We start from the raw sequence: 14,161 nt of genomic DNA, 5'->3' as shown, positions 1-14,161 counted from the left end.
AGCGTGAAATGCGACTTGGCCTTCGGAGACTGGTTTCGTATTAGCGAATGAAGATTTTGGTGTCAAGATGTCACAGAAATATGATCACTCGATGATATGTCATACAGCAAAGACGTTATTGCAAGATTACAAAAGATTGTTTTATCTTTTCCTTTTTTTATACATCTCACTCCAATCATTATTATGTAAATTCAAACTTTACAAAAGCAGGTTGAATCACAGCGGCTCCCTAAAAATAGACAAAAGACACAAATCGCTTAAAGTGAATATCCTTTCAGATGCAGAGTGGCTCTTTGGAGTGACACCAAAAGGGACATGCTGCAAAAATAATGTCATACTTCTTAAGAAATCAGACTGAGGACTACAAAAGTAGTCAAAAATGGAATAACCACTAGCCTAGATAGCTCTCCAGTGTAAAAAAAGAAAAAAGAAAAAAAAGCTTTGGTCTTGTTTCTCTATACTGTGCTGCTGTCCTCCTGCCACACAGCGAAGGAGCGATTTCCTAATTATAGCAGAGCTCAGTTTGCCGCGTATTGCCATCACGCTATACATGACATTGGGGTCACGCTACCTTCCACCGGCGATGGCTTTTTCCTGTCAGTGCCTCTTTTCACACATCTGATTACCTCAAACAGCCAAACTACGAGCCGGAAAAGGTGCGTTTTGTCACTCAACATTAAAATCGCTTCGGACAAAAGACTTCTGTGTTTCGTTTCCTCGGGTAAAGACGCCACAGAGGGACAAAAAATATATATAAACGACACATATGAGCGAATCAAAATTCCTTTTGGAGCAGAGACAAGAGCAAACTGGCAGGACTGCTTTGGTATAGCAGGGCGACTTGTTTTAAAATGGCACCGAACAGAAAGGGAACAAAAAAAGAAAAGGTATAAAACGTCCTCACAAGATTTAGCACAACATAAATCAACCCAAACAAAACCGTTTCAAACATCGTCTTGATTACAAAAATACCTTTTTGTATTTCTTTAAAATATCTAAAAATGTACAGCATTGTTTTTTCGTTGTTTTCTCTCTCACGCTCTATTTTTTTTTTGTTTTTTTTTTGCAAAGTCATGCGTCAACATGTAATTTCATAATCATAATAACGTTAATATGAATGATATACAGAATAGTAATAATTATAGTCATATAATAACATTACTCAGTAGCACTTTAGCCACACTTCCGGGCGTCTGCAAAGTGGCTGCATAAAACAACGTTTGCACTCCTTTTAGGTGGCCGGCTTTACATCCGCACGTAGAGGATGCAGAGACCAGCTAGGCGGGCGATGCAGTCAGTCGGTAAACAAAGAGCGCCGACGCCTTTGTTGTGCATGCCTGGTACCTTTCACGGAGGTGTCAGAGGAGGTGTAGCCAAGCGCTGCCTGTAAATTTACGTAACAGTATAAAAAAGATTTGGAGGGACTTTCGGGGAGGGGGGGGGGACTCGATGTGTGATGGAGGCTGGGGTCTAGTATGTCCTGAGGCCCATGAGGCTGCTGCTGCCTGAAAGAGAAAGACAGAACGACAGCGGGGTGAGGCTGAAGTTCGCAATGCTAATGGGAACACCGGTGATTAAGTGGAAACACTAACAGCTGTAAAAGTCACACCGATTTTTTTAAATCCCCACCCGATCCAATGCCAAGACCACACCCACATTCAATGCACGCGCGCTCTATCTCGTGCTTAATTTCTGGTGTATTTGTTCAAAACATTTCGCAAATCTCAAACATGCACAGATGAAAGTCGACACGGTGTCAGTACAGTTTGGCGCTGCTTCCTTCATTCAAGTGGATGTCTTTGACTGATGCTGTCTCTCAAATTTGTATTTTTTATTTTTTAAAAAGGACTTTCACACCTTTTCCTGCAAATCTACACTTTCAAAATCCCCCCTCTCCCCTGCAGGGGCGACGAGGTGCGATCTACACCTTTTGTCCTCGCCTGTTGGGATCAACGGTTGTGACGTTCCGAGACGTAGAACTCACCGACGGTGCGCTGCTCCAGCAGCTGGAGTTAGGTCGGTCCTCCTGGTTTCTAATAGGACACGAGAGGCAATCGGCAACGCCCGTCACAGCCGGCCACGGCCACCATCACACATCAGGAACCTGAGCACACAAAAGCAGACAGTTGGAATAAATCCTTTTGATGATGTTTCAGAGGAGTGAATTTTGGTTTTATTTCAGCAAAAATGTATGATTTTTAAATGTTCTCAAGCTCTTTGATTACTGTTATGACAAAGTTCAGCTGCATTGAACACACTGGCTAAGTATATGTTTGAAGGGCAACGCAGCAGCTTATTAGTGTCAGTTTTACAAAGTTACGCGTTACTGTTGTTACATTATATGTGACTGTCGCACTGGTGTTCCTGAATTTAATGATTAAAGTTGTTAATCGCATGATTTTGTTACTTTCACTACACAAATTCTCTATTTATTTGCAAAAGAGAGAAAAAAGATAAACACAACTGTCTAACTTCATGGAGCGAAGACAAAAATGGCAGAGAGGTCAACAACTTTCGAATGGTGGTGATTACATGGTGGACATTACTTAGAATTTGTTGCACAAAGGGGAAATCATTTCTGACAGTAAAGGGACCCATGCCCAGGAACAAGATCCATTCTTTCCGATTGCCTGTAAAGGCAACACAATATTACAGAGCAGGTATCAAAAGACCCCTGGATCCAGAGCGATAATTAAGCTGATTGTACAGTGTGGTGCAAAAGTCTTGAGCCTCCCATAATTTCTCTATATTTTACGTCTGAGGAACCAGACTTTCTAGTCATTTTTAAAGTGGTCTTGTGCAATAGTTCTCCAAGCTTTCTGAAAGTATTTCAAAGCTTTTCTTTGAACACTGGCTGCTGTTTCACTCATTTAGTCCAGTTCTTGACCATTTCATTTATTTGCATATCCATGTAACACTGACCTATCAAACATAGAAAAAGCACAAAAATCAAGGGATGAATTAGAGTTTTGTCTACATAACTTGTTCTCGTTTATTTAAATAAATCTACAAAAATATCAAAGATAATAATTTTAAAGGGTATAAAATAGTTATTTCTTCATTTTTCAGCATCTCAAACACACTTTTACAGAAACATACCTAGATGGAAAAACACACAATGACGCACTATCAGTCAAGGACTGGCCTCCTCAGAGCCCGGATCTCAACATTATCGAAGCAGTGTGAGATCATCGTGATAGGAAACAGAACAAAAGGTAGCCGACGTCTAAAGAAGAGCTTTGAATGTTCTTCAAGAAGCCTGGAGAACTATTCCTGAAGACTACTTAAAGAAAATTTTAAAAAGCTTTTCTAAGATAGTTCAGACTGTGTTGAAGAATAAAGGTGATCATACCAGTTATTGAATTTAAGCTTGTCACTGTTTTTTCCTTACATACTGTATTTCCATGTATTTTTGCACGTATTTGCGCAAATTTCTGTGCCTGTTTTCAATTATCCTGGCAAAATATAAAGAAGTGAGGGGTGACTCAAGACTTATATATGTATATCAATCTGAAAGACTGATTTTAAACAAATACAGAGATATGCGCTGGTTCAGACATAGTAAAGGAAATCTTGCCCATGTTATACTTCTATAGTGACTTCTGTGTAACATCCTTTCTGGCTGGTTTTCCTGTGTTGACCCTAAAATAACAACACCAAAAAAAAACCCCACTATCATATGTCTGCTCTACACATTAAATCAGGGATTTATGGTGGTATGTGTGCACATGAAAGGTTTAATGCTGTGTCATAACCTGGCACTTATGTGGAAATGTATCCTAGGCAATGTTGTGGAGTAACACGACAGTGATATAAGCAGCAGTGTAACTAATTTCTTTGTTACAGAGGAAAAATCAATAGCAGCTGAAAAAAAGTAGCGTATCTTGTTTCTTTAAAATCAGTAGCTCAAAAGAGACGAAACCAAGCAGCAGAAGACATCTTAAGTCAAGACTCGAGCCACATACAGAAGCCCATTGTCTAGCAGTTTTGTCAGGACATGTATTACACAGTTTTATTTGTGAACTAATTTTGTGATATCAGTTTCTTCAGAAGTCTTTTGCATTGTCACAGGATGTCTGCCTGACAGCCAGATCTTCCACAAACCCCCAACCTCCACACTTCAAAGAGAAAGGTCAACCATGCAAGCTCCCACACCAGATGGATCACCAAAAATAGGAATTTGAGTTTGGGGGGACTCGGTGGAACAATAAACAATTACTAATCCAAATATGACCTTAAGAGAAAGAAGGAGCTGGATAGACTGTTGCAGGGAAAGAAGAGAGGTGGCTTAGGAAGTGTTCCCTGTTCAGAGAACAGTGCGTTTTTGAAGGGGGATGGCTGGCCTAGCTAATGCCCCATTGCGTGTTCAATCAGGGATGAGGCAATCGATGCGTTATACAGCCGCTTGGCTAAACTGATGTGACGCATACTTCCAGAGCACCCTATTTGTTCTGGCTGAGACACCAAGGTTAAAGATTGGGTTGATCATTGAACATGTCTGTGCGGATTAAGGAAAGGTTTAGTGATTTGTCGGCTTAATGTGTTACATCCAATAACTCGGCCCGGGCGCATGATGTGAGATAAGTAAACAAGCAGTTCTGAGTGAGGGAGGTGACTCGGTTTCTCGTGAATGTTTGTGTTGTTTCCTTGTTTTTCCCCAAATTTTCAGCCAGGTTTCGTGTAGCAAATGTTCCTCCCGGTGTTGTCACTGATTACTGACACGGTGCTGCAAATGAAGAAGAGAGGACTTTTTTGTTCTTTCCTTTTTATGTCTGTAAAATTTCTTCTTTCAACATGTCTTTGTAAACTTTGGGTTTCAGATGAAAAAAACCTCCCAAAAATGTCCCTCGGATTTCTAATCTGCCTTTAAAGGAGTCAAAAAGCGGAAAATAAATCTACAGTTTACAAAATGAACTCAGGCTTGATGTCAGTTTTTGTGAAAAAAATGATGAAAAAGCAACAGCAACAACAAAAAAATGTAAAATATATCTAATATCGAGCTAAAACTTCAAACACACCCATGTGGTCCTTTAAGATCTCTACCTGCGCAGCGTGGCCATGAAAAAGATCGCCGTCTGAAACCCCTTTAATCCGGGGAAAAGCCTTTAGGCCCTGGCTGTGTTTCTCACATACCAGCAATAACTGCTGGAGCTGGGTGGTGATGAATGCAGCTGCTGACATGTATCCAGCTCCTACAAGCTGATGCAGCTACACTGTACTATACACTGTGTGTGTTTGTGTGTGTGCGTGTGTGCATCTGTCAGCAGGGGGTGGAAGAATAAAGTCCCACTTCCTTATTAGAAAGGGCCCCAGCTGGCCCTCAGCTCTCCTCCAGTGGGAGTTAGTGCAACATTGTGCAGGAACCATCGGTTTTGTCAGGCTATTGGCCAAAAAAGCTCCTGAAGGCAGGCAGCCAGGCTGCATACACACGCACATTTGTCTCTTTCAGGGTCACACACAGGCATGCATGATAGGGGTTTTACACCCCCCCTACACTCCCTCACCCTGTCTTGTCAGATGGAAAATCCGGATTACCTTTCCCTCCAGTTCACTGGGCATTAATGTCCACTATTAGGTTGTCTTTGGAACCTAAGACCAGAGCACGAATGTCAAATATAGTTCAGGTTCACAAACAGCCAGACGACTGACCAGACAAAGCCTCCTGGGGGAATCACAAGAACAAAAACTTAAAGCGTCTAATAAAAACCAGTAGCTGCTTAAAGTTGCATGAGGTGCTGTAAATAAAGTTGTTGTTTTTTTAAACAGCACTTTCCTAGAGAGGCAGGAAGCCAGGTGATTGGGACAACTCATTACCAGTCACGGCTGAATGCTACCTCACTTCCAGCTGTTCACACATCCACATTCAGGCCTGCAGTTACACTTCCTAAGTCGCATACTCAGACAGTGAGTGGTCTCCGTTCGTCGACAAGTAGCGACCGACCACAGGCCTCTCTGAACCGCAGAGCTGCGGGCTTTTGTGAGCGTGCATCGCTCAAGTTTACCCAGTTAGCTTTAGCAACAAATTCACAAATCTTGTCCTTTCTGCTGTTTTTGTAAAGACAATATCAGACAGATTGCACAACAGTGGTGCAACACAGACGCCTTCTTTCCCTAACCTCTGTTCAAGTTTGTTCTTGTAGTCATGCAGCTAAAAATATTTCACAAGTATTCTGCCCAGCAGATTACATTGCACAAATCAGTTATACCCTCATCACAGCCAGCTTCGAGACATCGAGTACAAGTCGACTGCATTTATTTGAAATGCGACGAAGGCCTAAAGACACTTGTATGGATTAACTGTTTGTTTGCTAAGATGCAAAATGTCAGGGGCAGCCTTCAGTAGTAAGGTTAACTCAATAAGGCAGACACTGAGCTACATAAGTGTCATTCAGTTTTACTATGGCAACATGGTTACTGGGGAGATGTGTTTTAGAGCATCAGTAATATCCCTGCAGCTCTACTTTGAACACAAGTAGCACATGTGTAACATAAGCTACTCTTAATAGATTTATTTATGAGACTGCTTTTGTCCACTGTAAAATCATCTCTTCTATCATTTTAATTAATACTGTAGCTTGCATTATGCTGCAATACACCTGTATATAATATATATTCTTGCTTCCCCACCTATCACATGGTTTAGGATTGTGTTTAGGAAAGCTTGTCTTTCTAGAAACCAGATTGAGGATCGAGGGCAAGAAACCTTTAGAGGTCCCACGTAAAAATTTGTGTTTAGTGATTCTAGGAGGATGTTAAAGTGTTTATTTAGAAGCATTCAGGCAATATTGTAAGCAATATAATTGGAGTGAAAGAAACAACAACAAATCCCCTTAAAGCCGAGGCAAGTAAATCAAAAAAGTATCGGCGTGAATAGATGCGAGTAAGCGTGAGCTGTCTTCTGTAATGTTGATGAACCGAAGCTTTTCTTTTGTTTGCATACCGTCGTGTGTGCTTGTCTGTCTGAAGCTTTATGTTTGAACATGTAGTAATGCTGCACACTGCATAATTTGTGTGCTCCTGCATCAGTCACCTGTAATTATAACAATATTCTGACTGGATGTCTCGGCTGCACTTTGCCCTCCACCGTGAGCCGGATGTGGGGTCGTTGTTGTTTCACTCGGGGCCTAATATCCACTGGGGCAGCCTGACCAGCCAAACGACTTCCTTCTGGTTTGATAGAGAAGTAATTATTTCCTCCAAGCCCCTCCCTCCTTCCTCTTTTGTACACCCCACCCACCCCCCACCCACCGCGGGCAGAGAAGAAGTCATAGAAACGTCCAAATTACTCAAATGGCTCGTTTTCCTCACACAGCATGTTTACATATCAAGAAACGGACATGTAAGCTATGATGTAGGCTTCGAAGGAGGTGATGGAGGAGTAGCACCAATCAACAGCTTGATGAATGTTAGGCTCCACACTAGCACCTCCACCACCACCCACCCACTCCCTGCTGACTCCCTGTGGGGTTGGGGCAACATGTTTCTTCCTGTCCTGAGACTGAAGGGAGGGTACTGGTGACAGTGCGACTGGCGCCACACACGCACGCACACACACACACACACACACACACACACACACACACACACACACACACACACACACACACACACACACACACACAGAGTCAGAGCCAACAGAGATACACAGACTTGCAGGGGATTTGTTTTGCTTTGTGGTTTTGTTTTTCTGCAAGCACAACAGCGTTCAGTTTGTCTGAACCCCCGAGCAAAGCGCACGTGCTGCATTGCTCATGCGTGGTTATAGCTGACTCATGTACTTATCAAAGCACTTATTAGAAGCCAACGGCCCTGTGTACCGTCTGCCGCTCCACTAAAATTAAGTCATCTGTAATTTATTTGAAATAAAGATCCCACGCTAATCAGTTTCTAATAAAGACTCATAAAAACAGCCCTTCCAGCAGTACCCAGGTACCTCAGTGGTTCTGGGTGAATATTTCCCATTTACGACCTTTCGGATCACGTCCTCCGTCTCCCTCGGCCCCATCTTTTTTATGCTTCTCCACTGTGCACTTTGTCAGAATGCAGAAATGCCAAAAACAGGGTTTTAAATTAAAAAATGTATTTCATCCTGCCAGGGTTTGACAAAATGACAAACAGCACCTAATATCTGTGCTATATAACTAACAACATTACACAACAATATTCTGTGTTTATTATAGCAATGCAAGAGCGGGTGCATAATAATAAACTTTCCCTCACACACAAGTATAATAAATATCAGCCGTCTTTCCGCTAGGCAGGTCTAATTTCCTCTGATCCTCCATAGAAAAACGACTGAGGACATGTAATCATATCTTAGAACTATTTCACTGCAGAAACCTGATGCTTGTCCTGAAATTGTAAAAAATTGATCCTCATTAACTAAGGAAACACAAACAAAATTCATTCCAACTGTGTGGCTGCTTCAAAGACAGAGACCAGTTCTATTCAACTCAATTCAGTGTTATTTATATAGTGCCAAATCACAACAGTTGCCTCAAGGTGCTTTATATTTTAAGGCAAAGATACTACTGATGCAGAGAAAACAGAGAACTCCAACAATCATATGACCACCTATGAACAAGCGCTTTGGCAACAGTGGGAAGGATAAACTCCTTTTTAACAGGAAGAAGCCCCAGCAGAACCTGGCTCAGGGAGGTGCAGCCATCTGCAGTGACCAGTCGGGGATGAGGGGAGGAAAACAGGACAAAGACATGCTGTGGAAGAGAGCCAAAAATTAATAATAACTATTGATTAAATGCCGAGTGCTGTATAAACACATAGAGTGAAAAAAGGTGAGCGATGAAACACTCAGTGCATCATGGGAAGCCCCCAGCAGCCTGTTGCATCATAACTAAGGATTCAGTTCTAGCCCTAACTATACACTTTATCAAAAAATAAAGTTTTAAGGTTAATTTTAAAAGTAGAGATGTCTGTCTCCAGAATCCATACTGGGAGCTGGTTCCACAGGAGCCTGACAGCTGTTGGCTCTGCCTCCCATTGTACTCTAAATACTCTAGGATAGCTTGTCCTGTTTCCCTCCCCTCACCCCAAACCAGTCGCTGCAGATGGCTCCTTGAGCCTGGTTCTGCTCAAGATTTATTCCTGCTAAAAGAGAGTTTTTCATCTCCACTGTCACCAAAACGCTTCCTCATAGGGGTTGTCTGATTGTTGGGATTTCCTTTATATTATTGTAGGGGCTTTACTTTAAAGTTTTAAAGGATTCGTCTGTCAATGCATTTTAAGGTTTTCAGAGCTTTATTCCCTTTGTGAATGGACAACTTTGAAATAGCTTAGAAAAAATAGCTTAGCAGCTTTGGTCGAGACAATTTGAGCACTTGACTTTACTTTTCAAATTAACGGTTTAAATCTTGTAAATTTTCTTCTGAACTTTGGCTGGAGTAGAGCTGATGTAAAAAGCAGCACAGAACAGAAATAGCCAGGTTAAATGTCTCAAAACTGTAGTGCAAGTAGTGAAAGAACTGAGTGACTTTCCCTGCAACTGTGTTGCCTTTCAAAGCAGCTAGCATTAGCATTTTACTCATATTTGCAAAGCTCTTCTCGGTCTGATTTATTAAACGTTGGCATTGGCACTCATTGTATATTCTGTTTGACTTGCTGCTTTTGATGCCTGAGATCAACCATAACATCAATGGGGAAAGTCGACCCTCTGTACCTTGTGACCAGAGTGGGGAAAATAATGGAGTTCCCCTTTAGATCGCACCTTTCATCTCCTATGATCATGTGTGAGGAGTGTGTGTGGTTTCATCGAACCACAGGCTTTACTTTTGTTAGCGATTAGTGTGCATGTTTTTTGACGTCTACTAGAGGAAACGTGACTAATTAGCCGGTTAGTTTGGCAGTTAGCTGGATGGAGGTTTTGTGAGGTTTGAGGGCCAAAAGAGGTAAACACGCGTGAAGTAACACCCCGTGATATTCCTGACATGTGTTTAAGATAACTCTACTCCTGTTTATGCAAAGTGTCATAACATTTACAAAAGAGGTTTCACACCAGAGTATGTACACTTCTTTGACGCAGCAGGGCAGGGAGCTATGTGTGCGTACGAGTGTGTGAGTGTGTGTTTGTGTGTGTGCATGTGTGTGCTGTTACTCACACATACTTCAGCAGAACTGCCTGGACTTCCATCCCTGAGGAGTTCCATCTGCAGGCGGGAGCCAACGAATCTAAACACACATAATCACATATTAACATAAAACTGTGGAGCCTAAAAGGTGAGCTCATGTTAACAGAAAGTAGATTGACCATCTTGCAACATCACACGGCAACGATCACTTTGCACGTGTCAGAATGTGTGCGTGAAGGGCGGCTCAGTCGTGGCCGCAGAGGAGACTGCTCGCCCTCTGTTTCTTTTGAGAGACAAGAGGGAGATGATAGTATTTAAAATTATACAAATACAGATCGTCTCAAAAGTGAGATCTGCAGGGAAGAGGCAGCGGGTCAGTCGGTGTGGGGTCGTTGGGGTCAGTCAACTGGCCTGACATGAATATACGACTCGATGTGTGCTATCTCAGGTACGCAGATGCACACAAAAAAGATGCATTTAAATGAGTATTCGCAGTCTCTGTCGCTCTCTGCAAGCCAAATAACTAATAATGTTAAAAATAATGTAAAACAGTTTCAATTTTTTAAAAAAAAAATCATGTAATTATTAGTTATTAATAATCTATTGTACTGTCACAGCAGATGTCTTCCCCTCTTTGAGCCTGGTTCTGCCGAAGGTTTCGTCCTGTTAAAAGGGAGTTTTTCCTTCCCATTGTTGCCAAGTGCTTGCTCAAAGGCAGTCAGCCGATTGTTGTGGTTTTCTCTGTTTTATTGTATTTACAATATAAAGTGCCTTGGGGTGACTGTTGTTGTGATTTGTCACTATATAAATAATACTGAATTGAATTGAATAAAAAAAAAAGTGATGCAGCTAAAAGTGGCTAATACTGCCAGCTAGGAGCAGAAGCTACACTGCTGTAGCTCAAGATCAGTCTCAGTGAATGTGTGTGAAGTTTTTTTGTACTTTTGTTTGATGCCTCAGTTTTAAAATTGTTTGAATAGACTATCTCCCTCTGTGTTTAAAAAGTATTACAATGGCTCATTCTTACTCATAATATCCTAATCATTGTTATTTTCGTCTAGCGTCTTTACTGTTGTGGTTATTGATTATCTCCACTCATTATACTCATATTTCAGCTGTAATTTACTTGCAATTAAAACATTTAATTAATTGACATAAGTAGTTTTATTTATTTATTTTCAAAATCTCAATAAACATCACAATAATAAGATTAAAGAGAATTTTTTTGGCTAGATGTGATTTCTGATAGCCACATATTGTTTTTCCTTAAACAGCAGGCAGGGTAAGGCAGCAGAATTAGCAGTCTGATGGTTTGCATGTACAGAGTAGTCTGAGAGATGATGTCCCAGCCTGAATTATTGCCTCAGTTCGCCACTGAGTCTGACGTCCTCAGGGCGGGACCTCTTCCATTAATTTAATACACTTTGGCTTCGTTCCTACTACTCTGTTAGTGAGCAGAACACGTAGCATGATGCTCTAAAGGAGGACAACCTCAGCCAGAACATCCACAGTAAAACACTGACACTGTGTTCTTCCACTCGTCAGATCTCTTCCACTATATTGTACAAACGTGATTAACTTTGTGACATTTGATTTGGGTCTTTTGAAAAAAGTGCAGGACATATAGAATTTTTCCCATTTCATTTCTCTTTTTAAAAATCAAGCAGTAGCTAGCTACTTGCACTAGCCACTGGTAACATTAAGGCAACCATGAAGGACTAGCATAGGGAATAGATTTGGACTGGAGTGACTAGATCCCGTTGGGCAAAGGATAGAGAACTCTGCAGTGATGGCACAGCTTTAGCCCTCATTGCTTAAATGGTTTGGAATAAACTGACTCACTGAAATCAAAAACATCTTTCTTGTCGTACTTAATTATTTTTCCAGTTTTCCCGTTTAGCTCACGGTCGGTATCTGCGGTAGTGATTACGGTATCACTAATGTGCACAAGTTTGACCGCTCTAAACATCAGTAACTATGAAAACATGGCAATATGTAGGCTGGTAATTAGTTAACTAATTATTTTGGTGTATTATTATTGTGGGCTTCACAGAAATACACACTGCTGTCTGTCCCTCTGGTCCATTTAAAGGGCCAGTTTCTTCAAAATGACCAAAGCTGGCAGGCTTCAAATAATACATACATCATTCCCATCCAGAGCACAGGCACTGTTTTTAAGAAATCTTGCAAGGCACTGTTTTACTGCTTCACCACAAGAAAATGGAAATATACTAACTATTATAACATAACATGAATTGATTTTCTCGTCTGTCCTCATTTTTTCAGTTATCAGCTGCCACTGGTGTGAATATACTCGATGCATGTGGAAAAATGCCAGCTAGGCAGATTCTTGCATTCATTTCAAATGCTGACATCATCTGAGCTTCAGCTTGTGTTTTTGCCCGGAGGCCTTTACACTTAAATAACCTTAGTATCTATATTATAAGTGGAAATGCTCAATTTTCCCTCGAGCAGAGAAAAGCAACACCACATGACTGTATAACACATTGAGTTTGAAACACTGCAAAGTGAGCAGTGAGCAGCTTGCATTCAAAACCGTACATACTGTATGCGTGGCATTAAGACTGCATGAGGGCCTGCCTGCATCAAACGGTCTTCATGAGAAGAATTTCAAGAGATCGATAATGAACTTTAACATGAACTCACAGCAGAGCTGCGCAGATTAGAAGACCTCAATAAACTGGATCATGGCTGGTTGGAAAAGAAGGATTTGCTATAATTAATGAGGTAGATGACGGTAAAATGATCCAAACCCTTTGTACAGCTGCAGTTTTTAGCTGTGCAGATTAAGCAGCTGAATTTTCAGTGATTTACAAGAACTGGAAACTGTGTCCTGCGATGGTGGACCTTGTTGAATTCTTTATTGTATTCTACCTGGTGGTGCTATGGTTATCACTGTCATCTCATTGCAAGAAGGTGTCTGATTTGAAGCCAGCTGTGACTTCTCAGTGTGGAGTTTGCATGTACTTTCTCTGTGGGGGTTGTCACACAGTCCAAAGACTTACACAGTGGGTTAACTGGTGGTTCTAAATGATATGTGGATGTGAGGTCCTCAAAGTATCTAAAAAAAAGTCCTGTATGAATGCTTGGATACCTTCAGACTTTTAGTCTAAAGTAAAAAGCAAAACAGGACAAATCAGGAATTTATTTTTTACTGATTTAAAAAAAGTATCATTTGGAATTTGGAGTTATTTTTCCTGCTTGGACCTCCTAAAACTCAGCCCAACCCACTGGCTCCATTATATGACATGCAGTTTGAGAGTGAGGTGAACAGCTAAGTTTACTTCGATTTCTGGAAGGTGCTGGGATCGGGTAACAGCTCCGCTGAGAAGGGTTGGTGAAAATGGACTGACAATTCAATTATTTATAAACTCACTAATTTCAGCACCAATGTAACAATTAAATTATACCAAAATTCTGCCTTCACTGTGCTACTGGTGCAGCAGATGAACATGACTGATCAGTATCAGCGGCAATAGTTTAAACATAAAAGCAGCTTTTAATATGTTTTCACTTGAAAATGTTTCAATAAAAGTCAACATGAAAACCTGCAGCCAAAGAAAATGTGTATTTAGATGCTTTTATAGAGAAACAGCTTGTTTACACTGATGAAACTGAGTGATGCTGGGTATACATTTCCTTGTCTGTAAGAAAAATAACTCCCCAGCCCCAAAAATACATTGACCTGGAATCATTAGACATTTGATTTAAACATGACCGTGTTTAACAGTGACAATGGGTGGTGTGTGCTCTGAGGTGCACCTGTGGGATGAAGCAGAGAGTGATAACAGGGCTGACGGCAGCAGGTCTTTGTGAGGTGGGCTAGGTGACTGAGGCGGCGGTGGTGGTGGGGGAGGGGAGGTGGGTTTACCTGAGCGTGGAGCGAGGAGGGGTAGGTGAAAGCGGGTGGAAGGGCCGGCGACAGCTCCGCCGGGTACAGCGGGTATGAGGCCCACACGTCTGGGCTGCTGGGATAGAGAGCAGGCACTGTGAGCTCATCTGTGGAAAGAAGAAGAGGAGGAGTGGAGTGAGGAGAGTGGCAAGTGGATGGGTGG

At 41.6% G+C, this 14,161-nt stretch overlaps 1 protein-coding gene across 4 annotated transcripts in view; it reads right to left on the bottom strand.

The window, feature by feature from the left end:
• Positions 1-1,397: 1,397 nt before the first annotated feature.
• The window catches only part of LOC146391364 (RNA-binding protein with multiple splicing-like), a 36,717-nt gene continuing 23,953 nt past the window's right edge, over positions 1,398-14,161 (bottom strand). The window contains exons 6-8 of one of the 4 annotated variants that reach the window (XR_014799924.1): positions 10,116-10,185; positions 1,985-2,104; positions 1,398-1,505 (exon numbers count right to left, since the gene is read on the bottom strand). Coding sequence is in view for 2 of the 4 variants with exons in the window: in XM_084924235.1 (XP_084780361.1) it covers positions 10,123-10,185; positions 13,978-14,105 (191 nt within the window). In the remaining 2 variants the exon portion in view is untranslated. Of the gene's footprint in view, positions 1,506-1,984; positions 2,105-10,115; positions 10,186-13,977; positions 14,106-14,161 lie in introns of those variants that run through there. The other 3 variants (XR_014799925.1, XM_084924235.1, XM_084924236.1) reach the window with 3 other exon arrangements.

This window comes from Perissodus microlepis, chromosome 3 (genome assembly GCF_051167445.1).
Source record: "Perissodus microlepis isolate ML-2025 ecotype Zambia chromosome 3, ASM5116744v1, whole genome shotgun sequence".
Classification (NCBI taxonomy): domain Eukaryota; kingdom Metazoa; phylum Chordata; class Actinopteri; order Cichliformes; family Cichlidae; genus Perissodus; species Perissodus microlepis.
This window is presented reverse-complemented; position numbering and strand designations above follow the sequence as displayed.